General features: G+C 41.7%; 1 protein-coding gene across 1 annotated transcript in view; it reads right to left on the minus strand.

Moving 5' to 3' along the window:
• LOC148022125 (protein CLT2, chloroplastic-like) overlaps nucleotides 1-18394 on the minus strand; it is a 44687-nt gene that overhangs the window by 13085 nt on the left and 13208 nt on the right. The window contains exons 5-6 of the mRNA XM_087697769.1: nucleotides 4725-4821; nucleotides 4575-4610 (exon numbers count right to left, since the gene is read on the minus strand). Of these exons, the coding sequence (XP_087553895.1) occupies nucleotides 4575-4610; nucleotides 4725-4821 (133 nt within the window). The remainder of the gene's footprint in view (nucleotides 1-4574; nucleotides 4611-4724; nucleotides 4822-18394) is intronic.

Here is an 18394-nt window from a genome sequence, read left to right on the forward strand (position 1 = left end):
TTCATTAACAACCCATCAGAGTCTACTCTTTACGTATGCAAAGAGGGGGGATTCTTGTTGGTCATTTGTTGATCTTTTGCTCACAGGGACACATGCTGATCACATTTCAGCATTCAAGAAAAGCGTGCAACAAACTTTTGAAATGTCAGATTTGCGGCCTTTGCATTACTATTTAGGCATTCAATTTATTCATGATGCTAGAGGCATTGGATTGTCACATTCCAGATATATCAGTAAACTCCTTGAGAGATTTGACTTCCAAGATTGCAAGCCAGTTAGCGCACCGATGGACAATGGACTTAAGTTGTCTTTGGATCTGTTTGGCATTCATACATATACTCCAACAGTTGGATGTCTCATTTATTTATGCAACACAAGGCCAAATATTCAGTTTGCAGTTTCAACCTTGAACAGATATATACACAGCCCACACATGTCATATTGGCAAGCTATGAAGCATGGTTCTCATTACTTGCAAGGTACTAGGACTCTTGGGTTGCTTTATGCCAAGGGGGGATCGTTGCAATTACATGCTTACAGTGATTCAAATTGGGCTGGTGATTTTGATTCATGTCACTCTACAAGAAAATTGTTTCTTTCTTGGTTCATCTTGCATTTCTTGGCTTAGCAAGAAACAATCCACTGTTGCCACATCATCTTGTGAAGCTAAATACAAGGCAGCTTTCACTACCACACTTGAATGTGTATGGCTGAGACATTTGTTGTCTGATATGATGTATCTATCACGGAGTCTACTCCTTTGTTTACTAACAGTCAGAGTGCCATTGCAGTGGCACTGAACCCAAGGTTTCATGCCCACACAAAACACATAGAGATCCACTATCACTTTGTCAGAGAGAGGATACATGCAATGGATATCAGCCTTGTCTACTATCCTATCAACAGCAATGTGGCAGACATCTTCACCAAAGCTCTTCCTCGCAACAATAAATTTGATCTCCTTTGGTAGATGATCCTTGTATGCTAATCACTTTTCACTCCAGGGAGTTTTGTTGGGTTTCACTCACGCCTACGCTCACAGAGGAATGTCGATGATCCGCAATAGGACACTAAAACACTGTTTACTCTCCGTACGAGAGGTCTTTCCCCCCAATCACATTATTCTCTATTTGTGTATTTATGGTACATAGTTCAGTCACTTACGGTACTTTACACACTTTCGAGTGTCAATGCAACTTAAGGCACTTTCTCAATCCTAAGGTCTAAGGGTTGTACTTTGTACTTTTCACACACACTTGGGAATTGCATCGTGTGTCGAGCTATGTCTTCACACACACACACACACACACACACACACTCTCTCTCTCTCTCTCTCTCTCTCTCTCTCTCTCTCTCTTATTCACTATGTTTTCAGCTGAGAGCTGCCATCTCCATTTCTAAGAAGGCCATAGTGCACTTTTTGTAATGGCCAGCTTTGAGATGTGATATAATGCAGTTTGTTTGCACATGCGTTGTGTGTTAGAAGTGTTAGCAATTTAGTCAGCTCATGAGTGAGTACGAGCCTGTGCAATTGTGGTCTAGGTATTATGGTCTATTTTGGATATTTGTTGTTGTCATCATTTTGATGATTTGGGGTATTGATTGTTGACCAGCTGCGTCATGATGTGGGTTGAACTATTCATTTCTTTGCATTATTTTATGCCTACAAATTTGGTTCCCTCATCCTCAGGGAGCCAGTGCCAATACCCACACAGCTAGTGACTCATGACGTATGTGACTATCTCATGTTGGTATATGGATTCCATTTCCCAAACGTATCTCTGAGTTCTTCCTTTGTAATGTTCTTTTGATTTCGTTTGTTTTCTCTATTCTCTTGTGTTGTGCACTCTATTACGGCACTCTTCTACGCTTCCATTGCAGTCAAGCATATGATAGGCAGAAGATTCCGAGTTTGTTACATACTTTGCATACACCTAATAGGCCTTGGTAGAGCATTGCTATGGATTTCAGTTTTTAATCTTTTGAGGACTTCTTTAGGGAATGAAGGAATTTGGACAATTACTTGCATGTTCAATAAGCAAGCCCATCTCATTTCTATACAGAAGAAAAAGGCTGATCATATGGCATAGTTATCTTTACAACACATTTTTAAGTACCATGGCATGCTTGAATCAATCTTGAATGGTCAAGACCTAGAGATGACTAGTTTCTTTTGGAAGGGACTGCCTGAAAATATGGGTACCATACTGAGATTTTCTTCATCCTTCCATCCACAAACAAATGGTCTCCGAAGAGACCAGCAAATACAACAGTATTGAATCTTTTAAGCTACTATGTTTTGGACTATAAGGCACAACAAGAATAGTATCTACCCTTGATTGAGTTCCCATGTAACAACACAATGCATAGTTCCACTAGCAAAGCTCCTTTCAAGGTGGTAGAGGGTGGGAAGAAAATCCCATCAATCTTCTGCATAAGGACAAGATTCTCGAGGCAAATAGGTATGTAGGTTGATAGGTATGTAGACTAATAGGTATGTGGAAAGCATGGATGTAGCCTATCAGAAGGTCAAGTAAATATTAAAAGGTAAAAAGAGAAGCAAGAAAGAGCAACTGATCACTGTAGACATCCATTGATGAAAAGTTTAGTGATATGTCATATAAGCTGAAATTGCCTCCACATTGGCAAATACATAATGCCTTTCATGTGAGCTTAGTGTGGCCTTTCCAAGGTGATGTGCCAAAGGATATATATGCTGAAATTCAGCCAAAGGTTGAGAAGCTAGATGAAATTGTGGTACCCGAGCATATTTGACACACAAAGAAGATTAGAGAAAAAGTTTCAAAAAGGTATTTGGTGAAGTTTTAGAACTACTCACTAATGGATACCAAATGGATGGAAGAGGATTCAACGAGTGTTTGCTAATGTTCTTTAACTATGATGGTATCCTTTCTCCATCGACATCTTTTTACTTGTGTCACATTGTAGTGCAATTGTCCCAAGGGGGCCTATCACAAGGATGTGTATTTTTAATGCTTAGCTTTGGCATTATTAAGTTGTGCACATGTGAGATGCAGGTGTGTAATGTAAGTCAATTAATTCGATGAGAACCTTGGTAGGCCAAGTGGATGACATTGACAAAAGTTATATGAGGTTACATTAGACAGGTACTTGTGGATGCCTCTTGTCAATTTGGGTCTAGGACATTATTTGGACCATTAAAATATCCAATGGTGATAGGCATTAACTAAATAATTAATGCTAGTCCTGAGCCAATTAATGTCTCGAACAAGTTAATGTTCCATGCAGGTTCGCACATTAAATGTGAATGGGCACCAGCAATTTATTGGATAGGGACATGTAAATAATTAATTAATTGAAAATTAGTTAATAAATGTTGGGAATTGCACTTAGAAGCTTGCCAAGTGGCAAACTTTCTCATGCAAGGTTGAGAGAGGGCTGTTGGGACTGGCTAAGACTGGTGGAAGTCATTCTGATGGTGAAGAGCAGCACAGAGAGGAGAGACCAGCCATTGGAGAGTGTCAAAAAGTAGCCGGCAGCTGATCAGAAGGCCACTACAGGCAGGCAACAGCCTCAGAAGGCTGTCTACCAGCAGGCAGCAATTAGGGTTTCTCAACCACTTTGGGAACCATGCCCAATTACTGTAGAGTGCATACTCAGTGTGGCAGCTAAAGATCAAAAATTTTGCAGCTGATCTGAGGGGTGAACCGATTCTCTATTTATTACGGCCCACAGGCAAGAAATTGGAAACCCAATTGTGCCCACACTGAAGCTCAATCAAGCGGCAAATGTATTCCAAGGGTTGCTCGTCATTTATGGCAGCCATTCTATTGAAGATTGGCGTAGATCAGTTCATATCTCAGTGTCCTTCAACCTTTGGCAATATAGATTTAAAAAATACCGTAAGAAGCATTAGTTGTTGAAGCCAATTGGGTGACAACTATCCAAGATGAACTGCTGAAGTGTGTGATTTCGGATTTGTGAATTTAATGCTTGCTGTAATTTGAGTTAAATTAGGTCATCTACCACCCTTGCTAAGAAGGCTAGCTGGTTTCAGTACAACACGCCTCTGATTCATGTTCACTTTTTGAAAATTACTTTGTCCTGTATAGCAGTTTCGTTTTTTCCCTTACACTAATAGAAATTGCTCTTAACAAGTAGCTAGAATTTCAACAGTTCACATGCTTGATTTAATTTTCCCCAACACAATAACAGCTTTTAAAATTTGCACCCAAAATCGCTTCCTACTGTAGGTGGGGTTGATTTGCACAAGAATCATGATTAACATTATTCTGTGGGATGGTTCAATTGGTCATTAAGAGAGAGCTCTTGTATAGGAGTGATTGATTTTTCTCATCAAAAGAAATGTACGTCAAGATTGTCCAATAGGGCTGACATGATCAAAGAAGATAGAAGTCTCTATTGTGAACCAGTATCTCAAATGACATCCCCCAGTAAAAAGAAGGCTGGTAACTGCCAGGTGGTATTCTACAGCACAGCGTGTGTGCATGTGTTTCGTGTGTGTGTGTGTGTGTGTGTGCGTGTGTGTGTGTGTGTGTGTGTGTGTGAGAGAGAGAGAGAGAGAGAGGCACCTTCAAATGTTGTGATGCATTTCGAAATATGGACTCCTGCAATAATTAGCAAACCTTATTTAGAAACTTCAAGCTAATACTTTAAAGTTGAAGGTTAACAATGTAAACGTAGACACCAAAATCCAGCATCAAAAGCATAACGAGGCTAACCTTGATAATGGTTGAACTAGCTTGCAATGCACATGAAAGTATCATTAGCAAAGATGGAAAATGACTAATCTGGACTGTGGATGATCCTGAGCTGCTCCTGCTCATAAGTACATATCATTACCTCAAAAGTGATTCAAAAGTATAGAACCAAAGATAGAAGATGCATCATGATTATAAATTACATTGAGAATTGAGAGGACAATGGTTGAACAACAACTTTATAAAGATATAACTGTGATGTCTTTATTATATATGGATAGAAATATTTAGTCAAAATCCCGCAGCACGCACAAAGTACAAAATTCAAGTTTTTTTTTTAAAAGCACCCGCACACACACACACAGATCATCATCTTCAGGCTGTCTTCACAAGGAGACTATAATGCAATGGCTCACAACATAGCCAGTTTGGTGGTCTACGGTCATGACGTCATTTGTCTTTGGAACTCTCTTTTGGTAGGTTGAGGACATTGCATGAGTTGTGCTGTGTACATGGCAGGTTGATCAGTGATTAAGGTTCTATAAGTAAGAAATTGAAATACAATTAGGGTTAGGGTAACTGAAAGACAATGAACACAGAGAATACTGAAGTGAATGCCTACTGAAAATACAATACTCGTGCAACAAACACACTATGCAATGAATGAATACTAAACCTCAAACTCCGTCATCTCAAGGAGCAAGATAGAGATAATGAGATGGAGAGAGTGTCGTACTCCGAACAAATTCCAAAACGCAGCAAGGCAGTCTCCAAGGGTTGAACACCAGCAAACACAACTGTGGAAGCTGGATCTAATGCAAACGAACAATGAGGAGATAGAAATACTAAAGACGCAAGTAACTGAAGAAAAAAAAAAACTAGGCAATAGCAAAAAACCTGCAAATGCAAATGCTGATGTGGCTCTCCCAGCCAAGTGATAGCAAAAACAGCAAGGTGACAATGTTTAGATGGTTACCAGCAGCAGGAAGTGGTCCAGAAGCAATCGCCAACTGTGGAGAGGGGTTGTGAGGTAGCAAATGCAGCAACTCTATGGCTGGATCAGCAAAGCAATAGCTTGAAGTTGAGAGACCAGCAGCATGGAGACTGGAAACAAGTGCCAGACTGATTTAGACAGTAATGGGCAGATTCAATTGAGATGTCCTTTGCGAACAAAGTGTAGGCATCAAAGCTAGAGGGCCTGAAACTTGAAAAAATAGGATTGGACTGAATGGAGGGCAGCATGCCTATTTATAGAAAGTTTTGAGACCTCGTACTGCACACCAACTCTCTCAAACTGTGTACCATTTTAGGATTTTGATTACTTAGGCATTTTTGGAACTATTTAAGTGGCTAATTCAATATGTGATGATTATCTTAGCTCATCTTTGGTACATTCTGCCACCTGGGTTTGAGTTTTGACAGGGAAGTTCCTTGTGACTCACTAGCTTGGGTTTGATTTGGATTTTGATTGGAAGTCCGAGTTTGCTAGTCCTTCCCCTACTGGCCCTTCAAAGAAGATGCAACAAAGAACCCCTTTGTGGAGGATGTTCCATGAAACTAATCGAACAACCAAGCGTAACCCAATAGTTCACACTCAAATTCATAGAACGTGGACATCTGAGGTTGTGAGATCACCTACTATACAAAGTGGTAATATTTCCTCAACAGCTTATTAAGGAAGAATGTAACCTAATCGTCAAAGGACTTAAGAGCCCTAGTGGTTGAGAGCTCAGCAAGGAGACGCCAATACTCAAACCAACTTGACTTTCAAGTAATCCTTATCAATGATTGTGAAGTTTTGCAACTCGTGGTCTAAGTTGATGGGATGAGTCCGATCCCATGCCGCATAGCAGTCAATGAGATGGGCTCAACACTCAAAAGGCAAGATCAAAGTGCCAAAGCTGAGACTGGAATTGAAGAACGAGACCTTGCATCAACTCGATGATGGCTATGGCATTTTGGCTCTTCCAAGAGCAACAAACCTCATATAGAAACCAACGGAGGTCAGGTTGGGGTTCTTGTCCAAGGACAAGATCCCACAAACCTTAGGAATCCAAAACATGCCTCATCAAATTGGACTAAGTGGTAAACCCGTTAAAATGAGTCTTGTTTAAAAACGCATGCTTGGTCGTTGAGGATGAATGGGATGTTGGTGGGGGATAAGAAGGTGGAATAAGATATGGAGATGGATAAAGTGGATTTAGTGGTGGTGGATAAGAGAGAGATGGATTAGGCGAGTAGGCAAAAATAGGCTGTGAGAGCCCCAAGGAGTGCCAATTGATGCGAAGACATTGAAACATGAGTGTTTTCATAAGGTGCCAATGATGGAGGTGGAGGCACTGGGACACATGAGTCCTATCCAAATGTTGACTAGGGAATAGAAAAATGACCAATCAATCCAGTAGGTAATGCTATGGAAGCAAATTGCATTACCAACTGGGGCACACTCAGGTATGTTTGGGATGCACTTCCAAAGGTATAGCTCGAAAGTATGTAGGGGGAAGGTGAATTTTCATCACGGATATGTCGTATCAATAGGTGGAAGGAGGTATCCTAAAGGCCTAAGTGGACGAAACCCCCTAAGGTGGAATGATGGAAGTACTATATAGTCCGTGCCAGTTTTCACTTGCACATGGCCAGTTCGTGAAGGAGATTCCGTCTTTCCTGCATGGTCATTAGTTCCATGCATTGAATCTAAAGAAGAAAACTCAATCTTACATTCAATATGTTGCTAAGCCCTATGCATAAGGATGAGAATGTACTCTGCAACTAAAATCTCCTATGGTCAGTGGACTCCATGATAGTCTGAAGTCTCTCTAGCCATGCTAGATCTATCAATGGCAAGCTAGGAGCCCCACTCCTGATTATTTTTGGATATGTTTGGGTAGGGAGACTAAAGCAGTGTGGAAATGTTCAAAACATCTGATCGTTCTATTGTTCCTACTTCTGCAGATGAGCTTTCCAATCAAAGTCCTCAATATCTCAAAGAGAACTTGGCTCCAATACCATGTGAAGAAATGCTCTAAACATAGAAAACACAAAACCAACCTTACAACAAAGCACAAACTGATAGAACATAGTTAGAATTAGGCTAACTAGACAATGAACACAAAGAATACTGAAGTGAATGTCTACTGAAAATACAATGTGCATAGTGCAAACATACTATGCAGTGAATGAATATTAAACCTCGAACTCCTCTATCTCAAGAACCAAGGCCGGGGTAATGAGGTGGAGAGTGTGTCGTACTCCGAACCCATTCTGAAATGCAAGAAGGCAACCTCCAAGGGTCGAACATCAGCAAACTCAACTGTCGAAGCTGGATTTGATGCAGACGGGCAATGAGGAGAGAGAAAGTCTAAAAATGCAAGGACCTAGAGACAGAAAAACTAGGCAACAACAAAAAAACTACAAACACAAATGCTAATGTGGTCCTCCCAACCATGCCACAACAAAAATAGTACGGCAACAATGTTTAGATAGTCGCCAATAGTAGGAAGTAGTCCAAAAGCAGTCCCCAACTGTGAAGAGGCGTCACAAGGCAACAAACGTAGCAACTGTGTGGCTCAATCAACAAGGCGATGGCTAGAAGGTGAGAGGACAATAGAGTGGAGGCTGAAAACAGGTGCTAGACTCGTGTAGACAGCAATGGGCAACTTCACATGAGATGTCCTCCACAAACGAGGTGTGGGCAATGAAGCTAGGAGGAGGCCTAAAACCTACGTAAACAAGATTGGACTAAATGGAGGGTAGCATGTCTATTTATAGAAAGTTTCGAAACCTTGTACCATGCACCGTTTTAAAATACTCTTGAACCGTGCATCATTTTAGGGCTTTGATTAATTGAACATTTTTAGGGCTATTTAAGTAGGCTAATTCAGCATATAATGCTTATGTTAGCTTAACACCCAAGACTCAAACAAAGGGAAAAAGAGGAGTCAATGCCACTATTGCAAGCAGCCCGGCCGTTACATAGACGAATGCAAAAAAGATTAGCAAAGTAGAAAAAAGACTCCGACTTGGCTATCCATGAAACGTCAGCCACTTGGTCTTCAAACTGTGATGCTACAACCAACTTGGTTGACGAGGATTATGGATTTCTCACTTACAATTATGACATGTCTATGGTTGATTTAACATTTAATGCTGCTAAAATGAAGCATGCATGGTATTTTGATAGTGGGGCATCCAAACACATCACTTCTTGGAAGTGTTTTTTCACATCCATGCAATCAACCCCTACGAGAAAGAGAGTTTCTTATGTGAACAGCTCTAGCTATGATGATTATGGCATTGGTATAGTTGTGATCGTTGTTACTACAAATGGATCAAATTTTCAGCTTATGGATGTATTAGCATCCAGGCACATCACTTTTCGGAAGTGTTTGTTCATATCCATGCAATCAGCCCCTATGGGCTGAAGAGTTTCTTGTGCAAACAGCTCTAGATATGATGTTTGTGGCATGGGTACAATTGTGATTCCTACTACAGATGGATCATATTTTCAGCTTATGGATTTATTATTTGTGCCTAAGATTACCAAACACCTTCTTTCTGTAGGGAGAGGTTAGGCACGGAGATCGAGGTAGACAGTCGTTGCACGCTGTGAGAGAGTCAGAGAGAGTGCAAGAGAGCAGAGTATAGAGTGAACACGTTTTTCTTTACAATGACGAGTGTACCACTTTAGGTTTTTAGATAGATATATGTATGAAAGGACAATATGCTAAGGGTGTGTTCACACCCGTACACATATAAAAGGCACGATGGCCCTTTATTCCCAACAACCTCCCACCTAAAGGCAATGTGCCTTAAGAGGAGAAAAGAATCAGCTAAGTCTAGGTATGTACAAAGCTGAAATAAATATATCCATCCAACTCCCATCATCTGTCAGCAATGAGCAAACCGCTTTGCTGGAAGACCTTTCGTAAGAAGATCTGCAAGGTTATCATCTATATGCACTTTGACAAGCTCAATGCTCTTGCTGTTAAGTACATCTCTAATGAAGTGGTACTTCACCTGTATGTGCTTTGTCTTTGCGTGAAAGACGGGATTCCGTGCTAGCATGATAGCACTCTGACTATCACAATGGAGAACAGGTACCTCTGTGATGCCATGCTCTCCCACCAGACGTGAAAGCCATAAAGCCTCTTTGCATGCCTCGGTGGCAGCTACATACTCTGCCTCTGTAGTAGACAATGAAACACACTTTTGTAGCCTGGAGATCCAAGAGACCGCTCCTCCTATGAAAGTAAACACATACCCATAAGTGGACTTCCTGCAGTCCGCATGACCAACATAGTCTGCATCCGTAAAGCCAACAACAAATGCCTTCTACTTTCCAAAGCAGATACACAACTCCTTTGTGCCTTTGAGGTATCTCATAATACCTTTCACTGCATCCCAATGCTTCTTGCCAAGGGTTGCCATGTATCTGCTAACCACTTCCACTGCAAAAGCAATGTCAGGATGTGTAGCAACCATGGCATACATCAAACTGCCAACAGCTGAAGCATATGGTATCTTGGCCATTTTAGCCTTCTCATCATCAGATGTAGGGCTGTCCTTTGCACTGAGTTTCACATATGGAGGCAATGGAACCCCAATTGTTTTCCCCTCCCCCCTCCATATTGAAACGCTGCAAAACTTTGGAGATATACTCCTTCTCAGATAGATAGAGTAAGCCTTTAGATCTATCTCTGAGTATTCGCATGCCAAGAATGTGATTTGCATCTCCCAGATCCTTCGTGTCAAAGCTGCCATGAAGACTTTGCTTCAATGAATCCAAGGCATGAGTATCCCTGCCAGCAATCAGCATGTCATCAACATACAAGATCAAGATAATCAGGCTATCATCTGCTGCCTTCTTGGTGTACAAGCAGTGATCCACTTGACTTCTATGAAAGCCTTGGGACTGCATGAATGTATCAAACTTATGATACCATTCTCTTGGTGCTTGTTTCAGCCCATACAAACTCCTTTTGAGTTTACATACCATTTTTTCCTTCCCTTGTTCAACAAACCCTTCAGGTTGCTGCATATAAATGTCTTCATGAAGATCACCATGTAAAAGCGCAGTTTTTACATCCATCTGTATGAGCTCCATATCCTCAACTGCAACCAAGCCCAAAATGGTTCTCAATGTAGTCATCTTGACTACAAGAGAGAAAATCTCATCAAAGTCAATTTCATGCTCCTACTTGTACCCCTTTGCAACCAATCTTGCTTTGTACTTGGGTGAGGAACCAGAAGTGACCTTCATTTTGTAAACCCATTTGCATGGAAGGGTTTTCTATCCTTTAGGCAACTGCACCAAGTCCCAAGTGCCATTTTTTTCAAGAGATTCCATCTCTGACAGCATGGCTTTATACCATTTCTTGCTGTCCTATCTGTCCATTGCTTCCTTGAAGCAAGACGGTTCACCACAGTCTGTCAACATGACATACTCAACCACATTAATTGCACCAGGAACAAATCTGCCAGGTTGTCTAGTAGCCCTAGATGATCTCCTAACGCAATGGTCATTGTTTGTTGGCTGTTCCTACAGATTTCCATTTTCAGCATGCTGTCCTGGCATTTCAGCCTGCAAATCAGCATTAACAGCTTGCTGTCCTGGCTGTTCCTGCACATGTAGTGGCTCATTTTCATGGTCAATAGCTAGCTGATCATTTCCAGCACCATTTCCTGCATTTACAGGTTCATTTACAGCAGGTATTTGCTGCTGTACAACGGGCACATTTTGTTGTCCAAAAGGTATTTCTTCCCGGACTACAACCCTACGGACCTTCTCAGTCTTTTCGGGCTGTTTGTGCGTGCGATCTTCCCAGAAAATAACATCATTATTGCGTACTATTTTCCTTTTCTCGGGATCCCATAATTTATACCCCATTTCACCCTCGTCACCATATCCTAGGAAAATGCGTTTACAGGACTTTGGCTCAAGTTTGCTGTGTTTTTCTTTACGAATGTGCACAAAAGCCTCGCAGCCAAACACTTTCAGATGAGCATATGAAGGTGGCTTGCCCGACCACACTTCTTGGGGAACTCCCCCTCCCAAAGACCTGTTTGGTGACCGATTAATCAAGTGAACGGCTGTCATAACAACCTCTGCCCAAAAACCATGGGGTAATGAAGCATGAGACAGCATCGTACGAACCTTATCCTGTATGGTCCGATTCATACGCTCTGCAACTCCATTTTGGGGTGGATTATGAGAAGCAGTGAGCTCCCTCTTTATCCCTTTGCTGTCACAAAATGTCTAAAAGGCTTTGGACACATATTCCCCACCATTGTTAGAGCAAAGACACTTAAGTGTCTTATCTGTCTGATTTTCAACCAATGCCAAGAATTTTTTAAACTTATCAAGCACTTCATCCTTGCTACGAATAGGGTAAACCCATACTTTCCATGTAGCATCATTGACAAAGGTGACAAAATATTTATTTTTCCCTAAAGATAATCCTGGCATTTGACATACATCCGAATGTACTAACTCTAGAGGAGAAGATTTTAAAGAAAGAGACTTTTTGTCAGAAGTCTGTGCATGTTTGCCATAAATACAACGATCACAGTGCTCAAAATCAGCATAACGAAGACAAGGCAAGTAACCCAAACGAGAAAGCACTTTCATTCCTGTTTGACTCATGTGTCCCACCTGGCCATGCCACAAAGAAACACTTGGCTGCTCGGTCACGACAACAACATGGTCACGCACACTAGATACATGAAGTGGATACAATGTATCACTCTTGCAACCTCTGGAAATAACCCTAGATCCCTTACAGATCTTCCATTTTCCATCACCAAAGGTGGTATGAAAACCATCAGCATCTAGCTGCCCTGTGCTAATCAAGCTCTTCTTGAGCTGAGGTACATGCCGTATATGCTGAAGTATAAAGACAAAGCCATGCTAAAACTGTAACTGTGCAAATACCTGCAATCTCACATGCATAGTTGTCCCCAAGATGGACAATACCATGTCGACCCCCTGTATAGGCAGAAAACCACTCACGATGAGGGGTGATATGAAAGGAAGCACCTGAATCAAGAATCCAGGTATGCATGTCATCATCTGTATCTGTAAGTAGAGCATGTGCACCAAAATGTGAAGAGACAAAGAGTACATCACTCCCACTGTCACTGTCATGAGTGACTACATTCACCTCTTTAATTTTTACACTGCTATTCTTAGGCTAACTGTCCTTCTTCTCTTCCTTGCAATCATATGTCTTCTTGCCTTTTCCTTTCTCTTTCTTCCATTTGTAGCAATCACGTTTAAAGTGACCCTTCTTGCCACAATGATAGCATTCAACATCTTTGTCACGTGATTTACTGCGTCCCTTGCCATCATATTTGCCCTTTTGCTGTGATCTGCCCCTAATATGCAAAGCACTGGAAGACTTACTGGATGCATTGTTCTGCCGATTCATCTCTTCCATAAGTAGAGCACTCTCTACATCAGCATACAAAAGGATCACATTAGAATTGCTCATAGCAGTCCTGAATGTATCCCAACTCTCTAGTAGAGTGCAAAGTAAAAAAGTAGCCTTAAATTCCTCATCAATCATGAACTTCAAGGCAACCAGCTGGCTGAAAATGGAGTTAAACTCACTCAAGTGAGTAGACATTGCTGTACCTTCTTTTATACACAAATCCATAAGCTTTTTCAACCAATACACTTTACTTGCAGCACTCTTCTGTGCATACAGTTCTTCCAGTCTAGTCCATATAGCATATGCAGAATCCAAACCTTCAACGTTGAAGAGCAGGGCATCAGAAATCGATAGCTCTATAGTTGAGCGTGCAAGCTCATTCAACTCATCCCAATCATCCTGATCCATGTCCGCGGGCTTTGCCCTTTAATTTTGATCGGCTTTGCCTGCTTCTTTTGTAACAAGATATTGTAACACTGTTTTTGCCACACTGCAAAATTATGTGCGCCTTCAAGCTTCTTTATATGCATCAAATTACTGCTGTCATTGCTGCCAGCCATGGTTTTCAGCCCAAATTTGACCAAAAAACTAGTAAATGCAAGCCCAAACTGTCACCCAAGTGACCAAGGTACCCAGCAATAAATGACCGCGCAGAAGTACAGATTTCAGATCTGTAATTAAGTTTTTAGAAGCATCAAACCAAGTGCTACAACATTATCCAACTGATTACAGCTGTTCCAAAGGGCATGTGCATCACATTACATGAGAAATCCCAAAATTTCAGCTGCAATTTCTGTTGTACATGTACCCACGGGTATAAAATTTGACACGAGCGGTCAAAAGCCCCAAAGTTTTGTGCTCAAAGCGTCAAACACACATCTACATTTCCTCTGTCATGCATAGGACTGTCCAATTTGCCAAAATAAAGCAATTTCAGCAAAATCCTTAAATTTTACCAAGTGTTGATGTCCAAATTGCGTGGAATTCAACCTGCATGTACATGAAATGACCAAATGCTGCATAAATTTTGCCCAAATCGCAAGAACCCCAAATTGCACGAGGTCCAATGTGCCTCAATGTTGAGAAATTGGGTCAATTTCAGCCCAATTTGTGCATGTACATGAAAAGCCCCAAATGTCGGGGACAAAATGTCACAAATTCCTGCAATTTCTGAGACAAATTTGCTTGTCCTGCATCAAATTTCCCAAATCTGGAAAAAGCCCCAAATTTCTGAGCTAATTTTGCACAGATTTGAGATCTTGTGCTTACGCGCACGAAACCCCGTCAATGGGTGAAGCAATTTTCAAAAGAAAAATGAATTTTTTGAAAAAGTTCTAACGAGGACGGGTCCGTTCACCCGCCAGGCGTTGCCTGACCGTCACGCCCGCCGGCTGATCAGGCTCATCAGCGCCCGCTGCAATCGCGTCACCGTTCGCACTAGTCGCTGTGCCCGTCGTGCAGTCGCCCACTCATGTGCAGCTATCTGTCGTCAGCACTGCCACGTTACCACGCCTACTCCTTGTTTTGGTCACTACCCGCTGGTCCCTCTCCGTGAGCCCCGCTGCTGCCTATCTGACGCCTACTACTACTCGTCAACTGCTGCGAGGACTTGACGACTATCGCTCACGTCAAATGCTGCCTGTCGTGACCTATCCGTTGACTCCTGTCGACTATAGCCTCTGGTTACAGCTTCTCGTCTGTCGGGCTTGCAACTGGCGACTAATGCTTGTGGCTTGAGCGAACCATTGTGGTCCCTCTCCGTGAGCCCCGCTGCTGCCTATCTGACGCCTACTACTACTCGTCAACTGCTGCGACGACTTGACGACTATCGCTCACGTCAAATGCTGCCTGTCGTGACCTATCCGTTGACTCCTGTCGACTATAGCCTCTGGTTACAGCTTCTCGTCTGTCGGGCTTGCAACTGGCGACTAATGCTTGTGGCTTGAGCGAACCATTGTGGCTCTGATACCAGTTTGTAGGGAGAGGTTAGGCGCGGAGATCGAGGTAGATAGTCGTTGCACGCTGTGAGAGAGTTAAAGAGAGTGCAAGAGAGCAGAGTATAGAGTGAACACGTTTTTCGGTACAATGACGAGTGTACCACTTTAGGTTTTTAGATAGATATATGTATGAAAGTACAATGTGCTAAGGTTGTGTTCACACCCGTGCACATATAAAAGGCACGATGGCCCTTTATTCCCAACACTTTCAATTACAACTTTTAATAAGCAATGCTCTCAGCTCATCTTTGAAGGTGATGAATGCATGTCAAAGATAGAGAGCTTGATCATGCCCTTTGTTTGTCATGTACTTCGTACAAAGGTCTCTTTTTGTTGGATACTTGTAATAAGAGATCTCATCATGCTCTAATAGTCAATACACTTACTCCAACTATGTAAAATGCAGCACCATGGCATGCTCGATATATATACATGATTTTTGGCAATCTCATGACTTTGAAAAGTGTCAAATGGTTGATGCTTTGCCTACTTTAGATACTTCACCTGCCCATGCTTGTGAGGGTTCCATTCTTGGCAAAATGCATAGGTTTGCCTTTAAAAGGATGGTACAACGCGTGTTATCCGGAAATTACAACTCATACATAGTGATGTATGTGGTCCCATGCGGACTTGTGCTCTTGGGGGTCATCTTTATTTCATCACATTTATCTGCTAGTAGTCTAGTCAGCTCATGTGTGAGTCTAGGCTATACCTGGCTGGTATTGCTGAGGTATTTAGGAATTTTCTAGTTATCATTATGATGACTATTTAGGCATTTTATGCTAGCCGACCTAATGCCATTTATGGCATTCTTTTGGCCTATTGATTCACACTCCACCACATTCATTTCATTAATCACTTCCACATCCAGTGTATGCCCTATGGAGAGAGGGAGCCAATGCCAATGCCCATGTAGCTAGTGACTCACTGTTGTATGCGACTGTCTCATGTTTGATATATGGATTCCATTTTCCGAGCACATCTCTCAATTTTGTTTTGCAATTTTCTTATGTTTTCTCTTTCCTTTCTCTTTTGTCTTGTGTTCAAGAGTCTATTTCAGCATTGTTTCATCCTTCAATTGCTGCATCCACTTCTGACATGGTATCAGATTTCAAGATCTATGCTCATGCTATCGTTTTCTGCTGATTATGGGTCTTCTACTGTTGACACTAATTTCTCTATCTACTACCATCTCCTTCCAGTCTAGCGCACTTGTCTACTACCAATTGCCTTGTTTCCAACCTCTGCAGTCTGCATTTATTGCTAGTTTGCGTTTTCAATTTTTGCATTATTTTATTGTGGTATTGCTGCATTTAATGCCTATTTTGTTTGCATTTTGACTCCTACAGTCTGGGCAACTATATTTTCAAGTTCTATTGGCTGTAATTTTCAGCTTGTAGATGCATCTGATTAGACTTTGTCATTTTGCAGCAATTATTTTGTGCTCAGCCTATCTATACACTAGGTATAAACTTTGTTTAGTGCAGTCTATGGTGTGCTTTGGCTGTACTCTCTCTCTCTCTCTCCTCCTCTATACTCTCTCTTCCCCCCTCCTAGTTCATTTATTTTTCTCTTTCTATCCTCTCCAAATGGCTCCCTCCTGCTGTTCTACTAATGACAAATTAGACAACCCCGATTACCTAACCTAGAGTGTTGTTATGAAAGCATGGTTTGTGCAAAAGTGGTTATGGTACATTGTTTCTAGAGATTTTGAGCATCCCACTCTCCCCACTAATTTCAACAAGGACAACTATGAAGAAGTTGTGCTCACATGGGTAACGATGATGTCTATGCCTATTCTTCTCTTCTTAGTTGTATCTCTCCAAAGAAGTTCTTCCGACAGTCAACCTCCTGCAAGACTTCTGCGATTTGGACGAAGCTTCAAATGTTGTAGAAGGACCCTTCAACCATGCATGTTGTTACCCTTTATAGACAACACCAACAAATGAAGTTTGATCCAAAGGATACTATCCAATCATTCTTGCTTCATGTTACATAGGTATAAGACTAGCTTTGACACATGCACTCCACCCTTCCAAAGGCTCATCTTGTGAGGACTCTGCTCTACAAGCTCCCTCCAAAGTTTGTGGGAGTGTCCAATGCTTTGCGGGCCTAGACCTCATCAATGCTAGTGAGTTTTACCCATATGTCCTCCATGCTACTTGAGCATAAAACGTCTTAAAGGTTACAGGGGCAGCTTGCATCCCAATATGGTGGCTCCAATGAAGCCTTTGCAACTTCAAAGAGAGGTGACAGGAAGAAGAAGTTGAAGGCCTAGTGTTATCACTATGGTAAGAAGGGACATTTACGCAAAGATTGCAAATAGTTAGCAGCTTTAAGGAAGAAGAAGGAGAGAAAGAAATAGTAGGATACCAACTCATAATTCTCCTTCGACTCTTACTCCGATCCTCCAATCAAGGCAAAGGACAAGGCATAGAAAGGGTCATCTTCTTCAGATCACGGGAAGGGGTTGGCAGCCCCCCCCCCAGCTCCTTTGTAGTGCAAGTAATGTGGTCCTCCCTCACAACTCTCTAGTACCAGAGAGGGAGTGTGAGCGGGTGGTGAGGTGGGGCAGGTTAGCCTCTTCTATACAAGTATACAATTGCACAAGTTCCAAAGAGAGACTTCCCTGACACGTCAACCAAAGTCTAGCAGGTTTTAAAATCCTGGAGCTGGAATTGACTTTCACGTTCATGATGGGCTGTTACTTGACAAATGGCAGAATTGGCTTCTCATCTGCACTTACACGAGTGGACACTTTGGCAATCTTGGCCAAAGGCAAGGAATCCATGTTCATGTATGCTCAGAGGCATTTTTGACAAGATGCCCATGTATACTATTGCGAGGCATTGATGACAAACATAGAGAGGTGCTATGATTCTTCTCTATTTTCAGGTTTTGGTACAATCGACATTGACAATCAGGTTCTCTCCAAGGCACCTTGGTGGCAGCTTGATTATCCACTAATTGGGTATCCATGGTTCTATTCTAGTGGTTTTTTGTTGTATGGACTATGATGAGTCATTATCATTGTATCATTGTATTGTATCACATCACCCATGATCTAAGAGAGAGTATTAGCAATCTAGTCAGCTCATATGTGATAGTTTGTGCTATACCTAGTATTATTAAGGTATTTAGGCATTTTTTTCAATAGTCATTATGATGACTATTTTGGCATTTTATACTAGCCAACGACCTAATGTCATTTATGGTATTCTTTTGTGTTGTTGATTCAAGCTCCTCCTTCACATTCATTTCGTTC

This window comes from Lygodium microphyllum, chromosome 17 (genome assembly GCF_053477565.2).
Source record: "Lygodium microphyllum isolate KBCC chromosome 17, Lygodium_microphyllum_v1.1.10, whole genome shotgun sequence".
Classification (NCBI taxonomy): Eukaryota; Viridiplantae; Streptophyta; class Polypodiopsida; order Schizaeales; family Lygodiaceae; genus Lygodium; species Lygodium microphyllum.